Here is a 22,423-nt window from a genome sequence, read left to right as displayed (position 1 = left end):
GTTGCGAGTTCAAGGCCAGCCTGGGCTACAAAGTGAGCTCAAGGCTAGCCTAAACTGCATAGCAGGACCCTGTCTCAAAAAAAAAAAAAAAAAAAAGTAAGAATTTCTATGCATGCCTACTTGACTGCAACTTATTCCTTGCCAACTGCTTTATTTTTAATCAAACCAGGACTGAATGGAGAAAAGTAGTAAATGCCATTGATCAGTATCAGAATATAATGCATAACAGACAGAACTAAACACTAAATCACAAGGTCCAATAACTAACACTGCAATCTATATTTTAGATAAAACTGTCATCATATACTTACATTTTAACGTCTCTCCAGCATATGGTATGTGCAGTTTGAATCGGTCACAGTTAGGTCCCGGAGTCAATGAAGTACAGCTTTATGAAAAGCAGAAAGACAAGATATTTTAAAAACAAATTTTAAAGGCCTATATACTTATAATATTTAGTAAAGTAAATAAAAAGTGATCCACAAAGGTAAAATAAAACACTGAGTTACAGAACAAAAATTTAAGCAAAAAAGCCTTTATGGTGGTCATGGAGAAAAAAATAGCAAGCCTTGCCCTAAAACCAATAATCCACTTATCTCACAAAACAACTTATATCTCCTAACAACACACACCATCAGTGCTTCAAATACTCCTCTCAGAGAAGTGCATCTCAACTTTCAAAACTAGGTATATCATCCAAAACAGGTCTCTAGTCTTTGATGCCAAGAATTCTAAGAGAAAAGTAATTTTATGGTCATATTTTAAACAGACTTTTAGCTTTCACTCTGTTAGAAGAAAAAAGCACCCACTTTTGGCCTTTTTCTGGTACCAGATGGTTTTCTTTCTTTCCACAAAGGTACACGCTTCCTCTAGATTTGGCACACTATAACTTTCATCTGCAGGAGAGCATGATGCACTGTACTCGATTTCAGATAAAATGTAAATTCTACAGGGTGGGATTGAGTTAGTCACCCAGGTCTCAACATTTTTTTTATCCATTGCTTCACAAAGTTCTTTCTTCTTTATACATATTTATTTTACAAGACATCTCATGATCTTACAAGTCAGAATTTCAACTACATAGCAGCAGTACTGGCCTTATATTATAATAAAACACTAATATGAAATCAACTGAGGAAGTTAGATGTCTTCATTTCACTTTTTAAAAGTAAGATAATTTATAAAGTAAAGCAAGGAGACTGATTTTCTTTCATAATTCCAAAACTAACCCTAAAGCAGTTCTGAAAATTGAACTTATAAAAGCAGTTTAATGGATGGAGCAGCTGGAATAAATGTACAATTTCCTTAGATGGCCACTTTGAAGGGTAAAGGTCATTTGAAAATAAATTCAAGAAATATTGTCTTTAAAGAAAGTAGCTGAGTTCTCATACCAGATTTACTGTTCCTTCTTCCCAAAACTATTTGAATGTAACAGAGGAAAAATAACCTTTACTCAGATGTACTTAACATAAATCACTAGATTAATTATTCCTCTTTATCGTTAGGAACTAAAAAAAAAAAAACAGTATCAAAAGTAAACAATAACAAAGATGCAAATTAGAACAGCAGTGAAATGCCATCTTATTCCAGAAAGAATGCCTACTGTCAAAAAATCTAATAACAAATGCTGGTAAGGCTGCAAGGGAAAAAAGGAACCCCTCCACATTGTTGGTGGGAGTGTAAACTGGTACAACCACTATGGAGATAAGTATGGTGATTCCTCAAAAAGCTAAAAATAAGGGCCAGGATATAGCTCAGCAGCACAAACGCCTGCCTGGCAGGCACAAGGTCCTGAGTTCAATTCCCGGTACCAAAAACAGAACAAAAAAAAAAGCTATAAATAAAAATTTCATTTGACCCAGTTATCCCCTTCTAGGAATCTTCCCAAAAGAGTTAAAGTCACCATTATTACAGTGATAGATGCATATCCATGTTTACAGCAGCACAATTTATAATACCTAAATCTTGGAAACAGCGTACAAATATATCCATCAACAGATGAATGATACAGAAAACGTGGTATTTACACACAGTGAAGGACTACTCTGCAATAAAGAAGGATAAACTTGAGGCACTTGTACATAAATAGATGAATCTTGACACCATAGTGTTAAGTGAAATAAATCAAACACACAAGTTTAAATATCAGAAGGTTTCTCTTATATGAGAAACTCAAAATATAAATAAAAAGCAAAATAAAGGTTAAATAATAGGAAGTAGGGAGATCTTTTCCAAATGGGAAGGAGAACAGGAGATAGAGGGGAAGAAGGAAGAAGGGAAGGAAAGGGAAAAGGATTTAAAAAAAGAATGAAAAAAAAGCAAAGAAATGAAACTGTTTCAAATGGAAAGGAGATGAGGAGCTGGAGGGAGAAGGGAAGGGTGGGAGGGGAAGGGGACAAAATAGAATTAAAATGTTGTGCATATGCACAAACTCCTCGCAATAAATGTAATAATGTATTGCAAATATGTACTAATTTTTAAAAATAATTTTAAAATAAAAATGAGGAGGCTGAGACCAAAAAAGTAAATAACAAAGTTACACTAGCAATTGAACAGTAACATTTTAATTTTTCACAGATTTGAAGAACATATTTCAATATAAAATAACTTTGAGCTGGGGGTGGTGGCACACACCTGTAATCCCAGCACTTGGGAGGCTGAGGCGGGAGGATTGCCATGAGTTTGAGGCCAAGGTGGGCTACCTAATGAGTTCAAGGCTAGCCTAAACTACATAACAAGATCCTGTCACACAAAAATAAATAAATAAATAAATAAACAAACAAACAGAAATCAGCAGTACAATTATCTTAGCTATCCTGTGTATATGTACTTTTTTTCCCTTCTTTCTTTCTTTTCTCCTTTCCCTCATCCCAGCTGTTTCTTTTTGAGCAGTTTCTATCTCTTTTCACAATATCTGTTGTACCTTTCAGGTTTTATTTACTCTTTCAGATTCTTACACTAGGGGGACAATATAATGTTTACACATGCAGGTCTGATTTATTTCACTTATGAGTATGGTAGCGAGTTGCATCCATTTACGTATAAAAGCCTGAAGTCTGTCTTTCTCTATAGCTGAGTAATACTCCATTGTATAAAAATACCACATCTTTTTTATCCATTTCTCAGATGATGGGCGTTTGGGTTGTTTCCAAGATTTAGCTATGACAAATTGCACTCCTGTAAACATGGGTGCACACATACCACTGTGGTGTACTGTTTTCAGTTCTTCTGGGGAAACACCCAGAAGGGGAACAGCTGGGTTGAGTGGGACCTCTAATCCAGTTTTTTGAGGAATCTCCACAGTAGTTGTACCAGCCTACACTCCCACCAGCAGATGAGAAGGGTTCCTTTTTTCCCACAGCCCCTCCAGCATGTTATTGGTTGAATTCTTGATGATAGCCATTCTTTCTGGGGTGAAACAGAATCTCAGAGCTGTTTTTAATTTGCATCTCTAAAATGACCAATAATGTTGAACGCTTTTTCATGTATTTATTTGCCATTTGTATTTCTTCATCTGAGAAGTGTGTATTCATCACAGATGCCCACTTTTAGATTAGATCTTTGAATTTTGGGGGCCTGATTTTTTTAATTCTTTAAATGTTCTAGATAGAAGTCCCTTGTCTGATGGACAGTTGGCTAAAAATTGTTCCCATTGCCTGGGTTTTCTTTTTATTCTGTTGGTGATTTCTTTTGATGTGCAAAATCTTCCAATATGATGAGATTCCAGTTGTTGATTCTTTGAAATATTTCCTGTATAGTTTGGTTTTTGTTCATGAACTCTCTACCTATCCCTTTGTCTTCAAGATTTCTACCTACTTTCTTTTCCAGTAGATTTAGTGTTTTTGCTTTAATATTTAGATCTTTGATCCAGTTTGACTTTAGTTTAGTACAAAGTGATAGACATGGATCTAGTTTTAGTCTTCACCATGTGGAAAGCCAGTTTTTCCAGCACCATTTATTCAAGAGGCTAATTTTCTTCCAGAAGTTAGAGCTTCTTTACATTGTGGTATTACAAAACTTCACATTACCTTTTCACGTGTGCATGTGCATGTGATGCTAAGGACAAAACCCAAGCCCTCATACATACTAAGCAAGCACTGTACCACTGAACTACATCAAGCCAGACACAGTGTCACATTTCTAACAGTCATTATTTCTTAGTTTCTTGGGTCAAAATTTGGTAAATGGCTTGGCTGGTTGGTTCTAGACTGCCACCCATGAAACTGCAGTCAGAAATCAATAACAGATAACAAACTGAATAGGGAAATCCATTCATCTAGAAAATCATTTCCAAAAAAAAAAAAAGAGTGGCTGGGGATTTAGCTCAGCGGCATGGCGCCTGCCCATCAAGCGCAAAGTCGTGAGTTTGATCCCTGGTACCGGGAAGAAAAAAAAAAAAAAGAAAGAAAGAAAGAAAGAAAGAAAATCATTTCCTTAAACAAGTATGAAATAGCTACTAAAGAAAAAAACTACTGGCTTCATTAAATTTATATTTGTATAAAGGTAACTTATCTTCACCCATAGTTATTTCCACGGTTTAAAAAGCCAATATTCCAAACTGAGTAACTTTTAACAAAATAACATTGTTGACAGTTAAAATGTAACTTCAAATTTATCTCTTGACTATAGCTCATAGGTGCTTACCAATGGGTTTCAGGCACCGTGCTAAGAGGTGGAAATACAAGCCTGGTGTGGAGGATCATAACTTCACAATTTAATGAGATCCTATCTCAAAATAAATGGAAAGATGGGCTGGGGGTGCAGCTTAGTAGAAAGGCCCTGGCTGGGTTCAATCCCCAGTACAGAAAAGGGGAGGGAAGGGGAGGAGAGGGGAGGGAAGGAGAGGGGAAGGGAGGACAGAAGGGAAGGGAAGGAGGGGGAGGCGAGGAGGGAGAGGTGGAGGAGGGAGGAGGAGGAAGGAAAAAGGAAAGAGGGGAGGGGGCAAGCAAGCAGCAGTAACAGGAACAAAAAACTTATGTTGGTATTACAGTACAAAAGGTTTTAGATAAAGAACGATACTGTACAGTATACCTTTCCCTGATTTCATCTTACCACAACATACTAGGAATGCACTATTTTAAAGTTTAACATGGGGGAGAACCAAGGGACTTGAACTGACATTCTACAGATTATGCAAGTAGCAATTATAAGGTGGGAATTCTTGATAAGATCAAAGAAGGTAGTTTATTCTATTACTTTATTACAGAAATTGCAGTTAAACATTAATATAATAAAATGCTGAGCATAATAACCTTTGCATACTCTCATGCCTATAGTCTCTTATTTTACCTTTAATCATATGAGTTCTAGCATTATTATTTATTTTCCGATTGTGGTTGTTTTCTCCACAAGATTATAAGAATCTCAGTGCCAATAACTTTTACACTTTTTTAAACACAGCACAATATAGAACTAGCACAGTGCTAAGCACTGTGATAAAATTTTACCATATATGAATAATCATAAACTAAATTCAAAGTGTCATTTTACAGTTGATGGCACTGAAGACTTGAGGGTCTCAGGAGAACTCAGTAAGAGCACTAGGATGGGAAACTAATTCCTCAGAACTCGGGCCACATCTTAGTCACCTTCTGGCTTAAAGTTAAATCTATTAGTTGCTACTGTCTTGGAAAAAAAATAGTGATTTAAACCATTTCTGTTCTTTAGCCCTCCTAAAAAGAACAAAGTAGATGAATCCAGGGTTCCTTCTCCGAGTAGGTCAGCTTCCTTTACCGTATTAATTTACCATTTGGCATGTTCTCCTACATGGCTTCCTGTTTTCTTGATAGTGACGTGTGTGCTTAACCAACAATATTTAACATTAGCTAAGAAGGAAGTCTTCCACTTTGGCAACTTAAAATAACAGTTAACTGTGAAATAAAAGAGCCTCCAAGACCAATAATTGCCTTGTAAACACAAACTGCAATTAATAATTATAGTTCATGATATTCAGCACATTTTCATTTTATGGAATTAATTTATTTTTCTGAACCCACTCTAACATCATTCCCACTCAAACTAAATCAGTTTTAAGGTTAACACAGTTTCAAGAGTAGATGTCTCAGTAAAGAAGGTAGAATACTGCAATCTTAACATCTGCCTAAACAATCTACAAAATGCAAAGGCATTAATGCTTCTGATACAATGAAACTTACATAGCCTTAAGAATTACAGCCCATCTAGTTGACTAGATCAAATCTCCTAAAGTCAAGTCTTGGGCTTTATCCAAGGAAACATATGAATTAAAATTGCCCAAAGAATGCAGCAAAACTGCATTGAGGTAGATTTTTTACATTGTTCTCTGGGAAATAGTACTACCTACTTGATGACATGGTATTTCTAGTATGCCAACTATATACTCTATATCTCTAAAGCCTAAAATCTATTTTCAGACCTTACTAGAATACGATGTATTTGATTTCTAGCACAGGATTTTAAAATGCCATTACCAAAATAAACGACTTATCTTAGAATGTTTTTAAAATTACAAAATTCAGATACTTGAGAAAATGTGTTTGCCAGTTCACATGGCATCAACTGTTATTCAAAGCTTCTATACGATATCTCCATTTATAAATGATAACTTTCAACTCTAGAGTAGGGACTATTTTTAAATATTGGTAGGTGCTCCCATAACAAAAGCATGATTTAAACTATAATGTGGTTTCAGTAGGAATGATAGGCTCAACAACTATTTTTGACAGTCAATCAGGAAGGAGGTATCATTTAACTTTTTCAGATAGATGCTTAATGCATTACTTTTCAACCTTTCTTCTTTTCTAGTACATACATGTAATTCATTCTATAACAGAATAAAGAAGAAAATAGGAAGGATTATCTCCAAAGTGCAGAATAAGTGATAAAATTAAGCATCTACTCATAATTTTAAATTCTCTGTAAACTAGAATAAAAAGGTGTATCCTTATTCTGATTCAGGCTATCTACAAAAAAAAGACCATAGTAACATCATAATAGCAAAATATTGTTTTTCCCTTGAGATAATGAGACAAGGTTACCTGCTCTCTCACTATTTTCACTCAATATTATACTGGAGGTCCTAACCAGGATTATGGGGAAATAAAAGGTATAAAGACTAAAAAGGAAGAAATACAACTATATTTACAAGCAGAAAATATGTGCATATAGAAAGTTTTTTGTATCTTCATATATGTTTTTGATATTATCCTGTGAGTTTACAAAGTTGCTTGACAAAGAACATAGAAAATCTACTTCTATTTACCGCAGTTAAAAAACAAAAACTTTTTAAAATATGTCACCAAAAATAACACCAAGCAGGCTAAAGATGTAGCTTAGTGATAGAGCACTTGCCTAGTATGTGCAAGGCCTTAGGTTCAATCCTCAATTCCATAAAAAAGGAAAATAATAATAATAATAATAATAATATCAAGGGGCCATGAATATAACTCAGCAGTATAAGTGCCTGCCTGGCAAGCACAAGGTCCTGAGTTTGATTCCTGGTATCAAAAAAAAAAAACCAAAGAAATAAAAATAAATAACATCAAATATGATGAGGTTGTTGCTCAGTGGTTGTTTGTTTTCCTTGCATGCGCAGGCCCTGGGTTCAATTCATAGCACTAAAAACAAGAAAATAAAATAACATCGAATGATCAAATTCAATATGCAAAATCTTTATGCAAAAAGCTATTACAGTATTAAAAGGAAAATAAAGAAAACAAAGATATCATGCCAAATATTAAAAGATTCATAATGAAAAGCTGTCAGTTCTCCCTAAACCTAAAAGGAGAGTTCTAAAATGTAAATGGAATGCCAAGGACCAAGAACAGAGAGAAGCCAATGGAACAAAATAAAGCATGACATATTTAGACAATTTATGACTGACAAAAGCAGCTCTGTGCTGCAGTGAAGAAAAGAAATTCTTTTTAATAAATGGTGCTTGGTCAACTGCACATTCTTGCAAGGAAAAATACAAAACTTGAACTCCATCTCATGCCATCCACAAAAATCAAGACCAGGTGTAAAAAGAAAAATATTTCTAGAAGATAACTTGGGTAAAAGGATTAAACACAAGAATGTCTTTAAAACTTGGATTACACAAAAAATCTCCCAAAAGAACTACAAGAAAAACATAAATTAGAGCACATTACTAGTAGAAGTCTGTTCATCAGAAAACAACATTCAGAGAATGAAAAGTCAAGCCACAGAGTGGGAGAAGTATCTGGAACATATAAGATTTGGACTTACTTCCATCATTCATAAAGAACTTCAATTCAACAAGAAAAAGAGAAGTTTTTAGATTTAAGTTATTAGACCTGAAAAAATACTTTCCTAAAAGTGGATACAAATAAATAAATAAATAAATAAATAGAAGTGGATCCAAATAATATGTGAAAAAATGAAAAGGTTTATGTGTCCACTAAAATATGAAAAAGTAGCCAATTTAGTCACTAAGGAAATGCAATTTAAACCTACAATGAGATACTACAACCCACCAAGATGGTTAAAATTAAATTGATAATAGCAAGTACTGACAAGAATATAGAGGCCTAGAAACTCTATATACAGGCAGAATTAATTGGCAAAAAATTTTAGAAAACTATTTGGTAGCATTTTTTAAACATGAATATATGTACACTCATGATTTAGCAATTTTATTCTTAAAATAGCTAATATGTATACAGATGTTCACCAAAGATATATACAAAAAAGTATACAACATCAGCATTCTTTGAAATACTCCCATCCAGAACAATTAAAATGTAATTTCAAACTCAATACCAAATGCCATCAGCTATAGGCTAGGGAAAAAAAAAAAAAAAACTAGGATGTAATCATAAAATGAAATGCTATTATAGCAATGAAATAAACTAGACATGTAACAATATAGATGAATCTCACAAATACATTGTTGAATGTGTATTATGATTCCATTAATGTTCAAAAGCAGAAAAAAACTATAGTGTTATGTACTAAGTGATAAAAGTATTATACATAATCAAGAAAATGATTACTATAAAAATAAGAATAGTTTCTCTACAAGGGAAGAAGGAAGGACTGGGAAGAGGCACATGAGAAATTCCTGAAATGTTGCTGGTATCTTATTTCTTGACTTGGGTGGTGACAGCACAGAGGTCTATGTTTTAGTATTCACTATGATATAAATACATGTTTTATCTGTGTTTTAATATGCCCCAGGTTTCTCTAATGAATACTAAACTTTTGAGAACCACTGCTTTAAATTGTATTATGTCTGAGCTTAGAAGGGTCACAGTAATTTGCGTTGGATTCTCTATGGTTACTGGATCAACACAGCCACTTGGGTTGCAAATTCACATTTTTCCCTTCCAATGACAGAAAATCATTTTGAAACAGCCTGTTCTCACACTCTTTATTTCTTCTGTATTAGGAACTCTTTTTAACTCTCAGTGAGTAGAAAATTTTCCACAAGTCTGTGATTGGGGATACACATTTATTTTTTCCAAAAGAAATGCACAAGTAGTTGCTGACCATTCTATGATGGGTACAGAAAATGCTACAGGTAGTGGTCTATGTTCAGTTGAGTATGTAAGACAGCCCCAAGGCACAGAAACAAATCCTGGGAAGGGGAGGGTAAAACTATTATGTACTATACATAAATAAAATTAATCCTTACTAGTATGTAACCCACAGCATGACCCTAGTAACTGAATTTGTTCCCACAGAGTTATTTAAATGTCCTGAGGGAAGAAAGAGAGTTCCACAACCCGGAACCGTTTATGGTGGCACTTTCCCTGAGTCTGATGCCTTCAGCATGCTGTGACAGCCTTCAAGGCTGGAATCAATTGTCTAGCTTATACTAAAATCCTTGAGAAATAGACAAGTAGTTTAAACTAATTCCTTAAAAGAATCTGTGGCTTGAAATTAATGCCAATATTGCAAGCACAAGTGAATCTTTTTTAGGGTTCTTCCTTTCAGATTTTTGCTTTTATTTTTTTATTTGTACATGTTTGTAATATATATTGTTTACATTCATTAAAGGGGCAGGCACATGTACATAATATATCTAAATTATTTTCATTCCTATTTCTCTCTTTTTCCCTCCCCGCTTCCTCCATTTCTAGATCCTGTTCGTGTTCATAGAAGACCTATCTCCCCTGTTTCCTATTATTATCTATCCTTTGTTTTTAAATTATTTATACTTCAGGTTTCTCATATAAAAGAAATAATGTGATATTAAGCTTTTGTGTCTGATTTATTTCACTTAACACTGCTATCTCAAGGTGCATCCATTTTCCTACAAATGACTAAATTTATCCCTCTATACCAGAGGAATGTTCCATTATGTACAAATACCACCTTTTCTTCACACATTCATCTGCTGATGGATATGCAGGCCACTTCCAAGAGCTAAACATGAGTACATTTATTATCACTGTGGTATGAGATCTTTAACTCTTTCAAGAAAACACCTAGAAGGAGAATAACTGCGTTGAATGGAACATTTATTCTTAGTTTTCTGAGGAAGCTCTAGACTGATTTCCATAGTGGTTATACTAGTTTACATTCCTGTCAAAAGTATAAAAGTGCAGCCTCGCTAGCATTTTTTTATTGCTTGATGTCTTGATAATAGCCATTCTTCCTGAACTAAGATGGAATCTCAGTGTTGTTTTGTTTCTCTGATGACCAGAAAGACACAGAGCATTTTTCACATATGCACTGGCCTTTTGTACTTCTTCTGAGAAGTGTTTATTCAGCTTAGTTGCTGATTGTTTTATTAGGTCTTTTCTTTTTGAAGGGGTCTGGTTTATTTGAGTTCTTTGTATATTAGTCCTCTGTCAGAGGAGTAGCTAGCAAATTTTTTTTTTGGTTGTCTCTTCCACTGGTTGTTTCCTTTGCTGTACAGAAGCTTTTAATGTGATATAATCCATTTGTTGATTCTTGATGCTATTTTTTGTGTAACTGGGGTTCTGTTCAGAAAGTCCTTTAACAGCTTTACCTATTTTATCTTCCAACAGAGTGTTTCTGTTTTAACATTCATGACTTTGATTCACTTTATCTTGGTACATGATAACAGATATAGGTCAAGATTCAATTTTCTGTGTGTGAAACATGGGTGAATTTTTAAAAAAATCTTTCATATAACTACTGAGTAGGACTAAAATTACTCTTATTGGAGTATGTGGCCAATCTGGCATTTCTTTCCTTAGTATCTCCCTACTTTTTCAGGTTTATTTTTCAAATATGACAGGTGAAACTGCTGTGTTATAATACAAATTATTTCTACAGTATGTCTTATTTCATCTTTATATTATCTAATTGGTATGTTATATATATTTTATACTATGTATTTGTAACTTTAAAAACTTTATGTGTTGGGGTTTGTCATAGTTTAGGGTATGCTATAGTCTGAATGTTTGTGTCCTTCCAAAATTCACATAATGAAATGTAGTCCCCAGTGTGCTGGTATTAAGTGAGAGATGACTAGGTCGTGACAGCTCTTATGAATAAGACTTGTGCTCCTTCAAGAGGCCTGCAGGAGACTGTCTGCCCTGTTGCCCTTCTACCATGAGGACACATAGAGGGGACCACGTACGAGGAAAACCACTTCACCAGACACTGAATCTGCTGGCACTGTGAACTTGGACTTCACAGCCTCCAGAATTGTAAGCAGTAAATTTCTGTTGCTAACAAATTACCCAGTGTAAAGTACTTTGTGATAGCAACCCAAACAGACAAAAATGGGGTAAATAATCAAAAAGGTTCAGCAATCACTGCTCTAAGACATCAAGAAAGGAATCTCTATTCTCTATTCTGTAATAACACAAAAATCAGAACATGAAATTTGATACAATTTAAATAACAATTCAAAACAATAGATACCACAAAGCAATTAACATGATTAATTGCCAAATTAGTGGTTAAAGAATATAACACAATTGGACTTTAGAGTGCAGAGAAGCCACTTTCACCTAGAGTAATGGCCTGTAAAGAATGAATTGTATCAGTCAAGACAAGAGAAGGAGAAATATTTCCCTGTAATTGTCCTAAAGCAGAGTAAAATCTGGAGACAGACACTCTGCTACACTGGGAGCTCTAAGAAGGAAACAGAGTGCATTAGACCCTGAATCTCTTAGCACACAGGAAGCACCTGAAACCTATTTCAGAAATACTATCAGTGAGAAGGTAGAGCTAGAAAAGACCAGCACACTTGGAAGATCACGGCACTGTAAAACAAATTACATAAAGGTCATGGTCAAGTTGCAATTCCAACTGTGGGAATGTTGGTAATTATCAAAATGATAAATGTTACAGAGGCCAAAGCTAGTTTACATGCTGTTTTTCCACAATTCACGCACAATGTAACTTTATAAAAAGTAATTTTATACTAAACATCATCAATTATTTCAATAAAAACAGGCCATAGCCTTTTCAGGCCATCGCTTTTATCTGTTAATTCAAAGTATGTCCTAAGTGAATACATACTTTATTTTCTGAACACTGGAGGCTTTCTATTTTATATCATTTACTCGCTTTTTACCTAAATCCTGCCTACACAGGAAAGGACTGATTTATCTTGGTATGCTCTGATAGTGAAGATCCTTAAGGGAATACACAGAGCTCTGATGTGTTCTCCTTCTTAGCTTTCAGATTATATACTTTATTTATGTTGGCATCTTCATAGTACTTACTAGGTACTCTATATACGCTTTTCTCATACAAAGTAAATTTCAGTGAATAGAGATAATATGGACGTACAAGATTATAAAAGACTGCAGTGTAAACATTCTCTACTCAGAATCTGTGCTTCTTTAGTATACATAACACATTTAAAAAGTAATGCTCTGAGTTTTCACTGATACAACTAATGGAAAATTTAGCAATTTTGAGAAAAGACTTCATTCTTAAAATCACCTACCATATTTTTTAATTAAATTATACAGTATCTATTGTCTCACTTCTGAGAACTGTGTTAAAAAGCCAAGTCAGCCAGACATGGGAGCACATGCCTATAATCCCAGCACTTGGGAAGCGGAGGCAGGAGGATCACCAACAGTTCAAGATCAGTGAGTCCCAGGGCAGCCTGAACTACATAACAAGACTCTGTCTCAAAAAATAAAGAAAAAGCTAAATAAGTGAAAATAAAAGAAATAAAAAATAAAAAGCCAAGTCCTAGACTGTCAGAGTATGGAAACCTTTCTAGAACAGTGTTACTCAAATTGGAGTCCATGAACCAGTTCTAGTCCATAAACAATTAGTATTTCATAATGAGAGAGGCAAAACAATTGAGTGTATGAATTTTTAAATTTTTAAAGCACTGTGTAAAAATAATGTTAGGGCTAATGAATCCAGTAATAAAAAGATCAAGGCTGGTATTTCTTGTCTTTTTCATCTCATTTTTCTAGTAATTTGTCTTTATGGTGCTTTCCAAAAGTTATCAGTTTGTGATTTATTGGAATTTGTTTAAAGCTCAGGTCTTAAAGAAAATTTGAGAAACACTTCACTAAAGATTCTTTAATGCTGAAAGTGACTAGCTCTGAAGAAAACCTACTACTTTGATGTCCTCCAATCTCCTTATTCATCTTGATTTTCCCACAGCAATACACTATCATTTCTTTCTTTCCAACTGTTCTCTTGACAGCAATATCAATACACTTCACTGCCTAAAATTTATCATCAGATCACCTGACTACTCAGAACCTGAAGAGCTACTTCATTTTCATCCAGAAGTAGCTCCAAAACATTCTTCAACTCATTCCTCAGAAGAAGATATCAATTAATTTGACGACCCAGTTAGGAGGGGAATCACTCAACCTTGAAATCTGAATCCTGGCATAAATCTTTGGAAGTTGCTCATAAATCTTTAGAAATCCTAAACATAGTACAACTCACTTTTACATCTCTGGCCTCCATATCTAAAGCAATGGGCTGTTCACATCCTGAGCTCTTCTCAAAAACCTACAATCTCTTAAATTCTACCAATCTACCTATACTACCAGTCTTCCATTGAATTATACCAGCCTTCTGAATTCTTTTCTGACTTAAAAGTTCCTTTAATTTCTTGCACAAATATGTGTGACTACATACATAATAAATATATTTATAAAAACCTACCAGTGACAATTCTAAAAGATATTTATTTATATAAATATGACAAATATTACCTAAGGAAAAATTAAATAAATCCATAGCACTCTACTGCAAGAAATTATTCCACAAAGCTAATAATTACACCATACTTTTAATTAAGATTTACATCATGCAAACTCTCAACTCTTCACTAACTTGTAAAATGGAAAAACAAAAACAAAAGGAGAATGAAAGAGACTGAGAATTTAAGTCAAAAAGTAAATCAATGACATACTTAAACTACATGCAGTTGATTTCTGCCCCGGTTGCGACAAGGAAATTTTACCCCTCCCTCATACCCTTTAGACATCTACAAATTCTCAATTTATCTACTACTCTGAGATCTAATCTACCTGTGGCAAATTATCACATGGAAAATATTTCCATTTACAGCTCCTGCTTTTCTGAATCACTTTTAATACTAAATGAGTCTTCTATCTTTTAGTCTTAGTCTCCTAAGAAATTTCTATCTAAATTCTAGCCAATAAATGTTTTTTCAATTAGGCCATGTTTGCACTCCTTATGTGGAGTTGATACACGTACACATCTTCATTCCTCTTCTCATCGCCTTCGCTGCCATTCCCACCCCCATCTCTCAACCCCCTTCCCTTTCGAGAAGGATCTAAGGTATCTCCCTCGTTCCCATTATCTTTTTTCTATTATCTTTTATTTTACTTTGTTTACAATTTATGTATCTCATATTAAAAATGTGATATTTAAGCTTATGTATCTGATTTATTTCACTTAATGTAACGATTTCAACACGCATCCATTTTCCTAAAAATGCCTCAAGTTTATCCTTCTTATAAGTACCACATTTTCTTTAGGTATCATTTGTTGATGGACATACAGGTTGCTTGCAAGATTCAGCTATTATGAATTATACTACTATCAACATGCGTATGCATGTATCACTGCAATCTTTTGGAAAGATACCTAACAGGAGAATAATTGGGTCAAATGGAATTTCTAGTTTCAGTTTTTGGAGGAATCTTCATACTAATTTTCATAGTGGTTATACTAGTTTATATTCCCACCAACAGTGCAGAAGAGTTCCTTTTCTTCCCCACAGTCTTGTCAGCATTTGCTATTATTTGATTTCTTGATGATGGCCATTCTTCCTGGGTTAAGATGGAATTTCATCATGGTTTTAATTTGCATTTCTCCAATGGCCAACAATTCTGAGGACTTCTTCATGCATTTATTGGCCATTAGTAATTTTTATGTGCAGTGGCTATTCATTTCACCTGCCCACTTTTTACTGGATCTTTAATTCTGGGGTGCTTAATTATTATGAGTTCTTTATATCTTCTAGATCAGTGGTGGAGAACCCATGGTATACATGTTATTTTTCTTTTAAGATGGAAGATGTTAACATATGAGTTATTTTTTCTAAACTAAAACCTCAGCATTCAGATTTAATCACAGTGTTGGCACTTTGCAATAAGTGGGTTTTGTGTTGCAATTTGGGCCCTCATCTCTAAAAGATTCACCATCACTGTTCTAGACATTAGACCTCTGAGGAATAGCTGGCAAAATTTTTTTCTCATTCTATAGGCTGTTTTTTCACAGTGTTGCTTCTTTTGTTATGAGAAAGCTTTTTAATTTAATATAAATGCATTTGTTGATTCTCGGTACTACATCCTGTGCAACCAAAGTTCTGTTCAGAAAGTCTTTCCCTTTAAGACTTTTACCAATTTTGTATTTGAGCAGATTAAATATTTCTGTTCTCACATTTAATTCTTTGATCCATTTTGATTTTAGTTTAGTACACAAGGAGAAACATGGATGTAAATTCAATATTCTGCATGTTGATAGCCAGTTTTTTCAGCAACATTTATTAAAAAGGCTATTTTCCTTCCAGTGTATGTTTTTAGCCCCTTAGAAAAAGAGCAAATAGTTGTATGTGCCTGGGGTTGGTTCTTCATCCTCTGTTCTGTTCCATGATCCTTATATCTGTTTTTTGTGCCAGTATCATGCTGTTTTTATCCCTGTAGTTCTGTAGTATAACGTGAAGTTCATGATTGTGATGGCTCCACTTTGCTCTTCCTAGCCTGGGTTGTTTTTGCTACTCTGGGTCTCTTCTGGTTTCACATAAATTTTAGGATTATTTTCTCTAGTTCTGTAAAGAATGTTATTGGTATTTTGACTGAAATTGTGAAAAAATCTGTGTAGCAATTTTGGAAGTATGGTGATTTTGACTATATTCATTCTGCCTATCTAGGAACAGGGGATAACTTTTTGCTGTCTGATGTCCTCTTCAATTTCCTTTTTCAAAGTAACGTACCTTTTGTTGTAAAGGTCCTTCACTTCTATAGTTAGGCTAATTCCTAAGTATTTAATTTTTCTCGATGCTATTATGAATGATATTTTCTTTTATGAGTGGTACTTTTATTTCTCAGCAGGTTCATTATTAGTATACAGGAATGCTACTGATTTCTGTGTGTTGATTTGATATCTTGCTACATTACTAAAATTGATTATTAATTCTAAGAGTCTTTTGGTGGATTTTTTGGGGTCATCTATTCACAGGATCATATCATCTGCAAATAATGAAAATTTTAATTCTTTCTTTCCTATACTTGTCTTTCTGCTTTCTTTTCTTGCCTAATTGTTCTTACTAATGTTTCAAATACTATGCTGAATAGGAGTAGCAATAGTGGACATTCTTGTTCTGCTCCTGATTTTAGAGAGAATTTTCAGTTTTTTTCAGGTTTTTTTTTTTTCCCATCTAACATGATGTTGGGAAAAGGTTCATCATAAATAGTTTTTATCAGGTGGAGGTAAGGTCTTTGAGGACCTATTTTCTTCAGTGTTACTATGAAAGAATGCTGGATTTGTTAAAGACTTTTTTCTGCACCTATTGAGATGATTGTGTGATTTTTGTCCTTGCTCGTGTTTATATGATGCATTGCACTTATTAATTTGAGTATGCTGAACCATCCTGCATCCCTAGGGTGACACGTACCTGGTAATGATGGATTTTTGCATCTCTACTCATTAAAAAGATTATTGTATACTTCTAATTTTTGGTTGGATCCTCTGGTTCTCGAATCAGGCTAATAGCTAGCTACCAGGAAGGATTTGAGGAGTGCTCCTTCCCTTTTAACTTCATTTAAGAGTTTGAGGAGTATTGGTGTTAGATTTATCTTGAAGTTTTTATAGAATTCAGCAGTGAATAATCCATCTAGACCTGGGATTCTCTGATGTGGTAGAGTTTTTTACTGCTTCAATTCCATTGCCTCTCGTTGGGTTGTTCGGATTTTTAAATCTTCTTGGTTCAGTTTTGATAACTCACATATCTCTAGGAATCTATCCATTTATTTTAAATTCTCCAATTTATTGGCGAAGAGGTTTTGTGAGGTAGCTGTTAATAATCTTTTTTATTTTAGCAATGGTCATTATAATTTTACCTTTATCATATCATCTGCAAATAATGAAAATTTTAATTCTTTCTTTCCTATACATATCTTTCTGACTTCTTTTCTTGCCTAATTGTTCTTACTAATGTTTCAAGTACTATGTTGAATAGGAGATATTGTTGTTGTATTGATTTGGGCCCTTACTTTTTTGGTTAGATTGACTAAGAGTTTATCTATTTTTTTATCCTAAAAACCAACTCCTGTATTCATTGATTCTTTGCCTTGGTGTTTTGTTTTGTTGTTGCTGGTGTCTTTGGTTTATTTATCCGTTTTGTCTCAGTTTCACTGATTTTTTTCTCTGATTTTTATAATTTCCTTCCTTGTACTAGATTTGGATTTGGATTATTTTCATTTATCTCTGTACATGATGGGCATGGTTAGATTACTGATTTAAGTTCCTTCTGTTTTTGTGATATGAGCATTCACATCTAGAAACTTCTCTCTAAAGACTGCTCTCCTTGTTTCGATATGGTCTGGTATGTTGTACTGTTTAGTTCTAGAAATTGTCTTGTTTCTCCCTTGATTGCTTCTGTGAACTAGTTTTATTTAAGAGTATACAGTTTAGTTTCAATGCATTTATATAACTGTTATGGTGGTGGTTTTCCAGTTTCACTGCATTATGCTCTGATAGTATGTATGGGATAATTTCAATTCTTTTCATTCATCTGCACTTGCTTTCTTGGCTAGTTTGTGGTGTATTTTGGGAAAAGTTCCATATGCTGCTGAGAAGAGTTTATATTCTTTGTTGGAAGGAAAACTCCGGAGATAGCTATTAAGTACACTTTGTTCAGGGGCTGGGGATTTAGCTCAGCGGCAAAGCGCCTGCCTGGCAAGCGCAAGGTCGTGAGTTCGGTTCCTGGTACCAGAGAAAAACCAAAAAAAAAAAAAAAAAAAAAAAAAGTGTATAAGTACACTTTGTTCAAAGGTTTTGTTCATGTATTCAAAGGTTTTGTTTGACTTTCTGTCTAACTGATCTGTCTATCTGTGAGAGTGGGATACTGGGGTCCCTACTATAATTGTTTACCTCGTATTTTATGTCCAGTAATACTTGTTGTATGAAGTTGGTTCATGTATGTTAGTAACTATTATCTCTTCCTGTTGGATTGTTCCCTAAAACATTATGTGACTGTTTTGGTTAGTTTTTGTTTGAAGTCTACTTTGTCTAAAAAATAGGATAGCTATTCTGCTTCTCTGGGAGTGTTTCCTTTGCATGGAATATTGTTTTCTAGTCTTTGATTTTCGTCTATGAGTTTCTTTTTGAGTTCCATGTAGTTCTTGTATATACCTTTGGATTTTGTCTCTTGATCTATTCTGCCAGTATGTATCTTTTGATTGGGGAACTGAGACCATTTACATTGAGAATTATTACCGATTGGTACTACCTTATTTCTGTCATTGATTATTTTCCTGGTGCTCACTCCCTATCTTTCCCTTCTACTTAACTGCTCACTCTGCCTTCTGTATTCATTCCATTAGACCTTTTGTCATTGTTAGCTTTATTGTCTCTTTCCAGGATGTCCTTCAGAATTTTTTGAATGATAGTTTTGCAGGATATATCATCCTAGGTTGGAAATTGTGTACTTTTAGAGCTTGAAACACTTTACTCCAAGCTCTCCTGGCCTTTAAGGTTTGTGTTAAGAAGTCTGCTATAATTCTGATAGGTTTTCCTTTATAAGGGACTTGTTGCTTTTCTCTAATATAATTTAAAAATCTGTTTTTATGTTGAACTTCTGGGATTTTGACCATGATATGTCATGGAAAGATTCTTTTCTATTTGGGTTTCCATATGCCTTGTGTATCTGCATGATAAGTGCTTTTCCCTCATTTAGAAAGTTTTTTGCTATTATTTCGGTAAACAGGTTTTTTATGACATATCTTTTTATGACACATCTTCTGATTTTTTACTAATTCTAATTAGTCTTCTTTGCATCATCTAGGAGCTACTGGATCCATTTTTCATGATTTATTGTTGTTCTTGTTGTTGTAAGGTAACTCTCATTACTTGGTCAATGACAACAGCCTTGACTTTTAGTTCTGACATTGTCCTCACAATGGTCACTTCTCCTGCCCATACTTTCAACAGAACTTTTAATCTTCTGAATATCTATCTGGAGCCTGTTTTCGGACCTTAATTCATTTCTTGCTGGTCATTTATGTTCCGCATCATTTTATTTAACTGCTAGCTTTTTATTAGGGTCTTCTGTTAACTTGCTGATCATTTTGTTTATTTGGCCCAATACCTGTTTTATCTTCTGTGAGCTTGCCAAATACCTTATTGATCTCTTTTTTATTATCTCCCTTATATCATTAAGTCAGGTGTGTGGCTTTTGGTTTTCTCCCTTTTCATGTACAATGGATTGGCTTTTGGGGGAGTTGGAAATCTTTGTAGACGTTTTGTTAGCTTGTCTTCTTATATGTCTATTTTTGTTGTTGCTGCTGGTGGTGGTGGTAGAGGTTGGTTGGTTTTTGTGTTGAGGCTGGAAGACTGATTGTATGGATTTGTTCACAGTATGGATTGTGATGATTTGTTCTTAATGTCTATTTTTCGGTTGTGTTCTCTGGACACGGCTAACTACTGTCCTTTGCCTCTGTCCCAGGATCCAACCACTTCTGTTTACTTGGGATGAGAGGTTGTAGTATATTTGGCCTAGTACCCAGTTCTCCAAGAATGGGCCACACTGTAGATATCCTCCTTTAACAACCAAGTTCCATTCCTGCAACTAGGTCAGTACATGAATGGTTACTAAGTGACAAAGTATATATAATATGTATCCTATAATATTCAGAACAAAGAAATAGCCAAAGGAAATTCCCAACTTGATGATTTTGCTTGTATTCACATAACTCTTACATGCAGTACTGTAATGTATAACAGAATATAAAACTACAGTAGTGTACAGTACTGTAAAGGGGGTCCTACTGAGGAGCAAAATTCATGGTACTGTATTACAGAAGAAGCCACCATAATGCTGCATTGCTGCTAACGTTCCTGCACCATAAGTCCAAATGCAGATCAGAAGCTTGAGTACCGGCTCATAAGTCCAAACAGCCACTAAACAGGTAGGTTGTTAAACAAGGAATATCTGTGTTGTTAATGACCATAAAGCAGGGCAGATATTGGATCCCAAGAAAACCAATTAACAGCAACAGCTATGTCACCTTGGTTATAATAATAAAATCAGTAACAATTATAGCATCAAATAAATACTGAGTATTAAAAAACCCTAAGAACCAATAATGCACCATCCTTAACCATAGAAAAGAGATCTATATCATAGTATGAACATTAAGACAAACCAGGGCCAGGGATATAGCTCAGTGGTACAGGCACCTGCTCGGCAAGCGCCAAGTCCTGAGTTCAATTCCTGGTACCAAAAAAAAAAAAAAAAAAAGACAAACCAAATAGTGCCCTACTACTGTTGACGTACAGTAAATATTTATGAAATGGAACAACTGTACCTCTAATAACAGAACAGTCAAAAGCAACAGTGTAAAGTTAAATAGGTATCTAGAGATTCATAAAGAGAGGGCTGAGGAATCAGAGAATGAAAAAAGCAAAATTTGAGATATTAACCCAGTGGGATATGAAAAGAAGGGGATCCTATTAAGGATTAAAAGGAAATTGATAGTGCTAGAGAACAGTTACAGAGAAAAACAAACAAGCAAAAGAAGAAAAAAAGAGCAAATTTCACAAAATAAACAAAGATAATAGAAAAAGAGCTGAAAGGTGGAGAGAAAAGAAAGTAAAGGGGGAGAAAGTTGAAGAAAAAAACACAGAGTACCCCAAAAAATCCCAATGAAGGAAAGCTAATAAATAAATAAATAAATAGATAGATAAAAGACTGAGTCAGTGAAAAAAATTCCTTTGTTTTTGAATGAATGGTTGTTTTCCAAGATCTGCAGTGTTGAGATCCAACCAGTTACAATTTTTTCCACCTTGTTTTAGCCACTCCAGGGTGAATCTGCTTGTTCATATCAGGAGTACACTCTGCAGCCAGTCAAGGTTTTCTTTACATATTCATGTGCAATGATGTTTCAAAAATGCAGAATACTACAAAATGTATTCTGTACTATATTAATACATAATTTCTATCTTTTCCTAGCCCAGCTAAGTAACCCCGAATGAATTTCATAACCTCTCAGAGTCGATGTCTTTGTGTGGTTAAAAAAATTTAAAAGAGATTAAACTTCTTCACAGATTTATTGAGTGCAAAGGAAGCCTTATAAAAAGAACTTAATACTACAGAAAAAATGCTGAATTCATTTACTGCTCACTGCTTTATTAAATAAAAAATATGAGTAACAGACACTGAGTTTATTTACGGTTCTGAATCCACTGTTGGCTTTGGTCAGTATCAACTATCAAATTCACAGTAAAATAAATTTTATATTATTTCTAAGGATTTATAAAAGTTTTATCACTTCTACAATTATACTTTATACTTACACATGCACTGCTAATGACAAACCTACACTGAAAAGAGCACAAACATGTGCTTTTCTTTAAATGTCATTCCTCTTCCAGTACATTTCTTCTATCTTCTATCCTGTAACTGTCTTTCCTCTTAAAACCAACACAAATTTCCTCTTCTATTATCTTTTGGGTCCTACAGTAGAAACTGGTTTTAAGCCATAGTCACTTTTTTTGATGGAAAAAAAGGAAAACAAAATTTCATAACAAGATAATAGGAGAATAATAATAGTTAATACATTGCTTGTTAATAATAGTTAATACACTGCTATGATCTTTAAAGTAGTTACTCAGAGTATAAGATATGGGCATAAAAAATTCTCCAATCAATATAAGCACAAGGCTTCCGGCGCACAGGGAGCTGTGGGCGGGGAGCGCCAGCCTTCGGGCTGGCTAGCTTTCTGCCTGCTGGCTCCCGGTGGGTGGGCCCCCAGCGCACGGGGAG

At 34.4% G+C, this 22,423-nt stretch overlaps 1 protein-coding gene across 4 annotated transcripts in view; it reads right to left on the bottom strand.

The window, feature by feature from the left end:
- The window catches only part of Bre (brain and reproductive organ-expressed (TNFRSF1A modulator)), a 415,144-nt gene that overhangs the window by 362,298 nt on the left and 30,423 nt on the right, over positions 1-22,423 (bottom strand). For all 4 annotated transcript variants that reach the window (XR_263443.2, XM_005400518.2, XM_013522605.1 and 1 more), the window contains exon 3: positions 312-388. Coding sequence is in view for 3 of the 4 variants with exons in the window: in XM_005400518.2 (XP_005400575.1) it covers positions 312-388 (77 nt within the window). In the remaining variant the exon portion in view is untranslated. The remainder of the gene's footprint in view (positions 1-311; positions 389-22,423) is intronic.

Source organism: Chinchilla lanigera, unplaced genomic scaffold (genome assembly GCF_000276665.1).
Source record: "Chinchilla lanigera isolate Chin_1 unplaced genomic scaffold, ChiLan1.0 scaffold00068, whole genome shotgun sequence".
Taxonomy (NCBI): Eukaryota; Metazoa; Chordata; class Mammalia; order Rodentia; family Chinchillidae; genus Chinchilla; species Chinchilla lanigera.
Note: the sequence above shows the minus strand (reverse complement) of the source record. Positions and strands in the feature narration are given on the sequence as shown.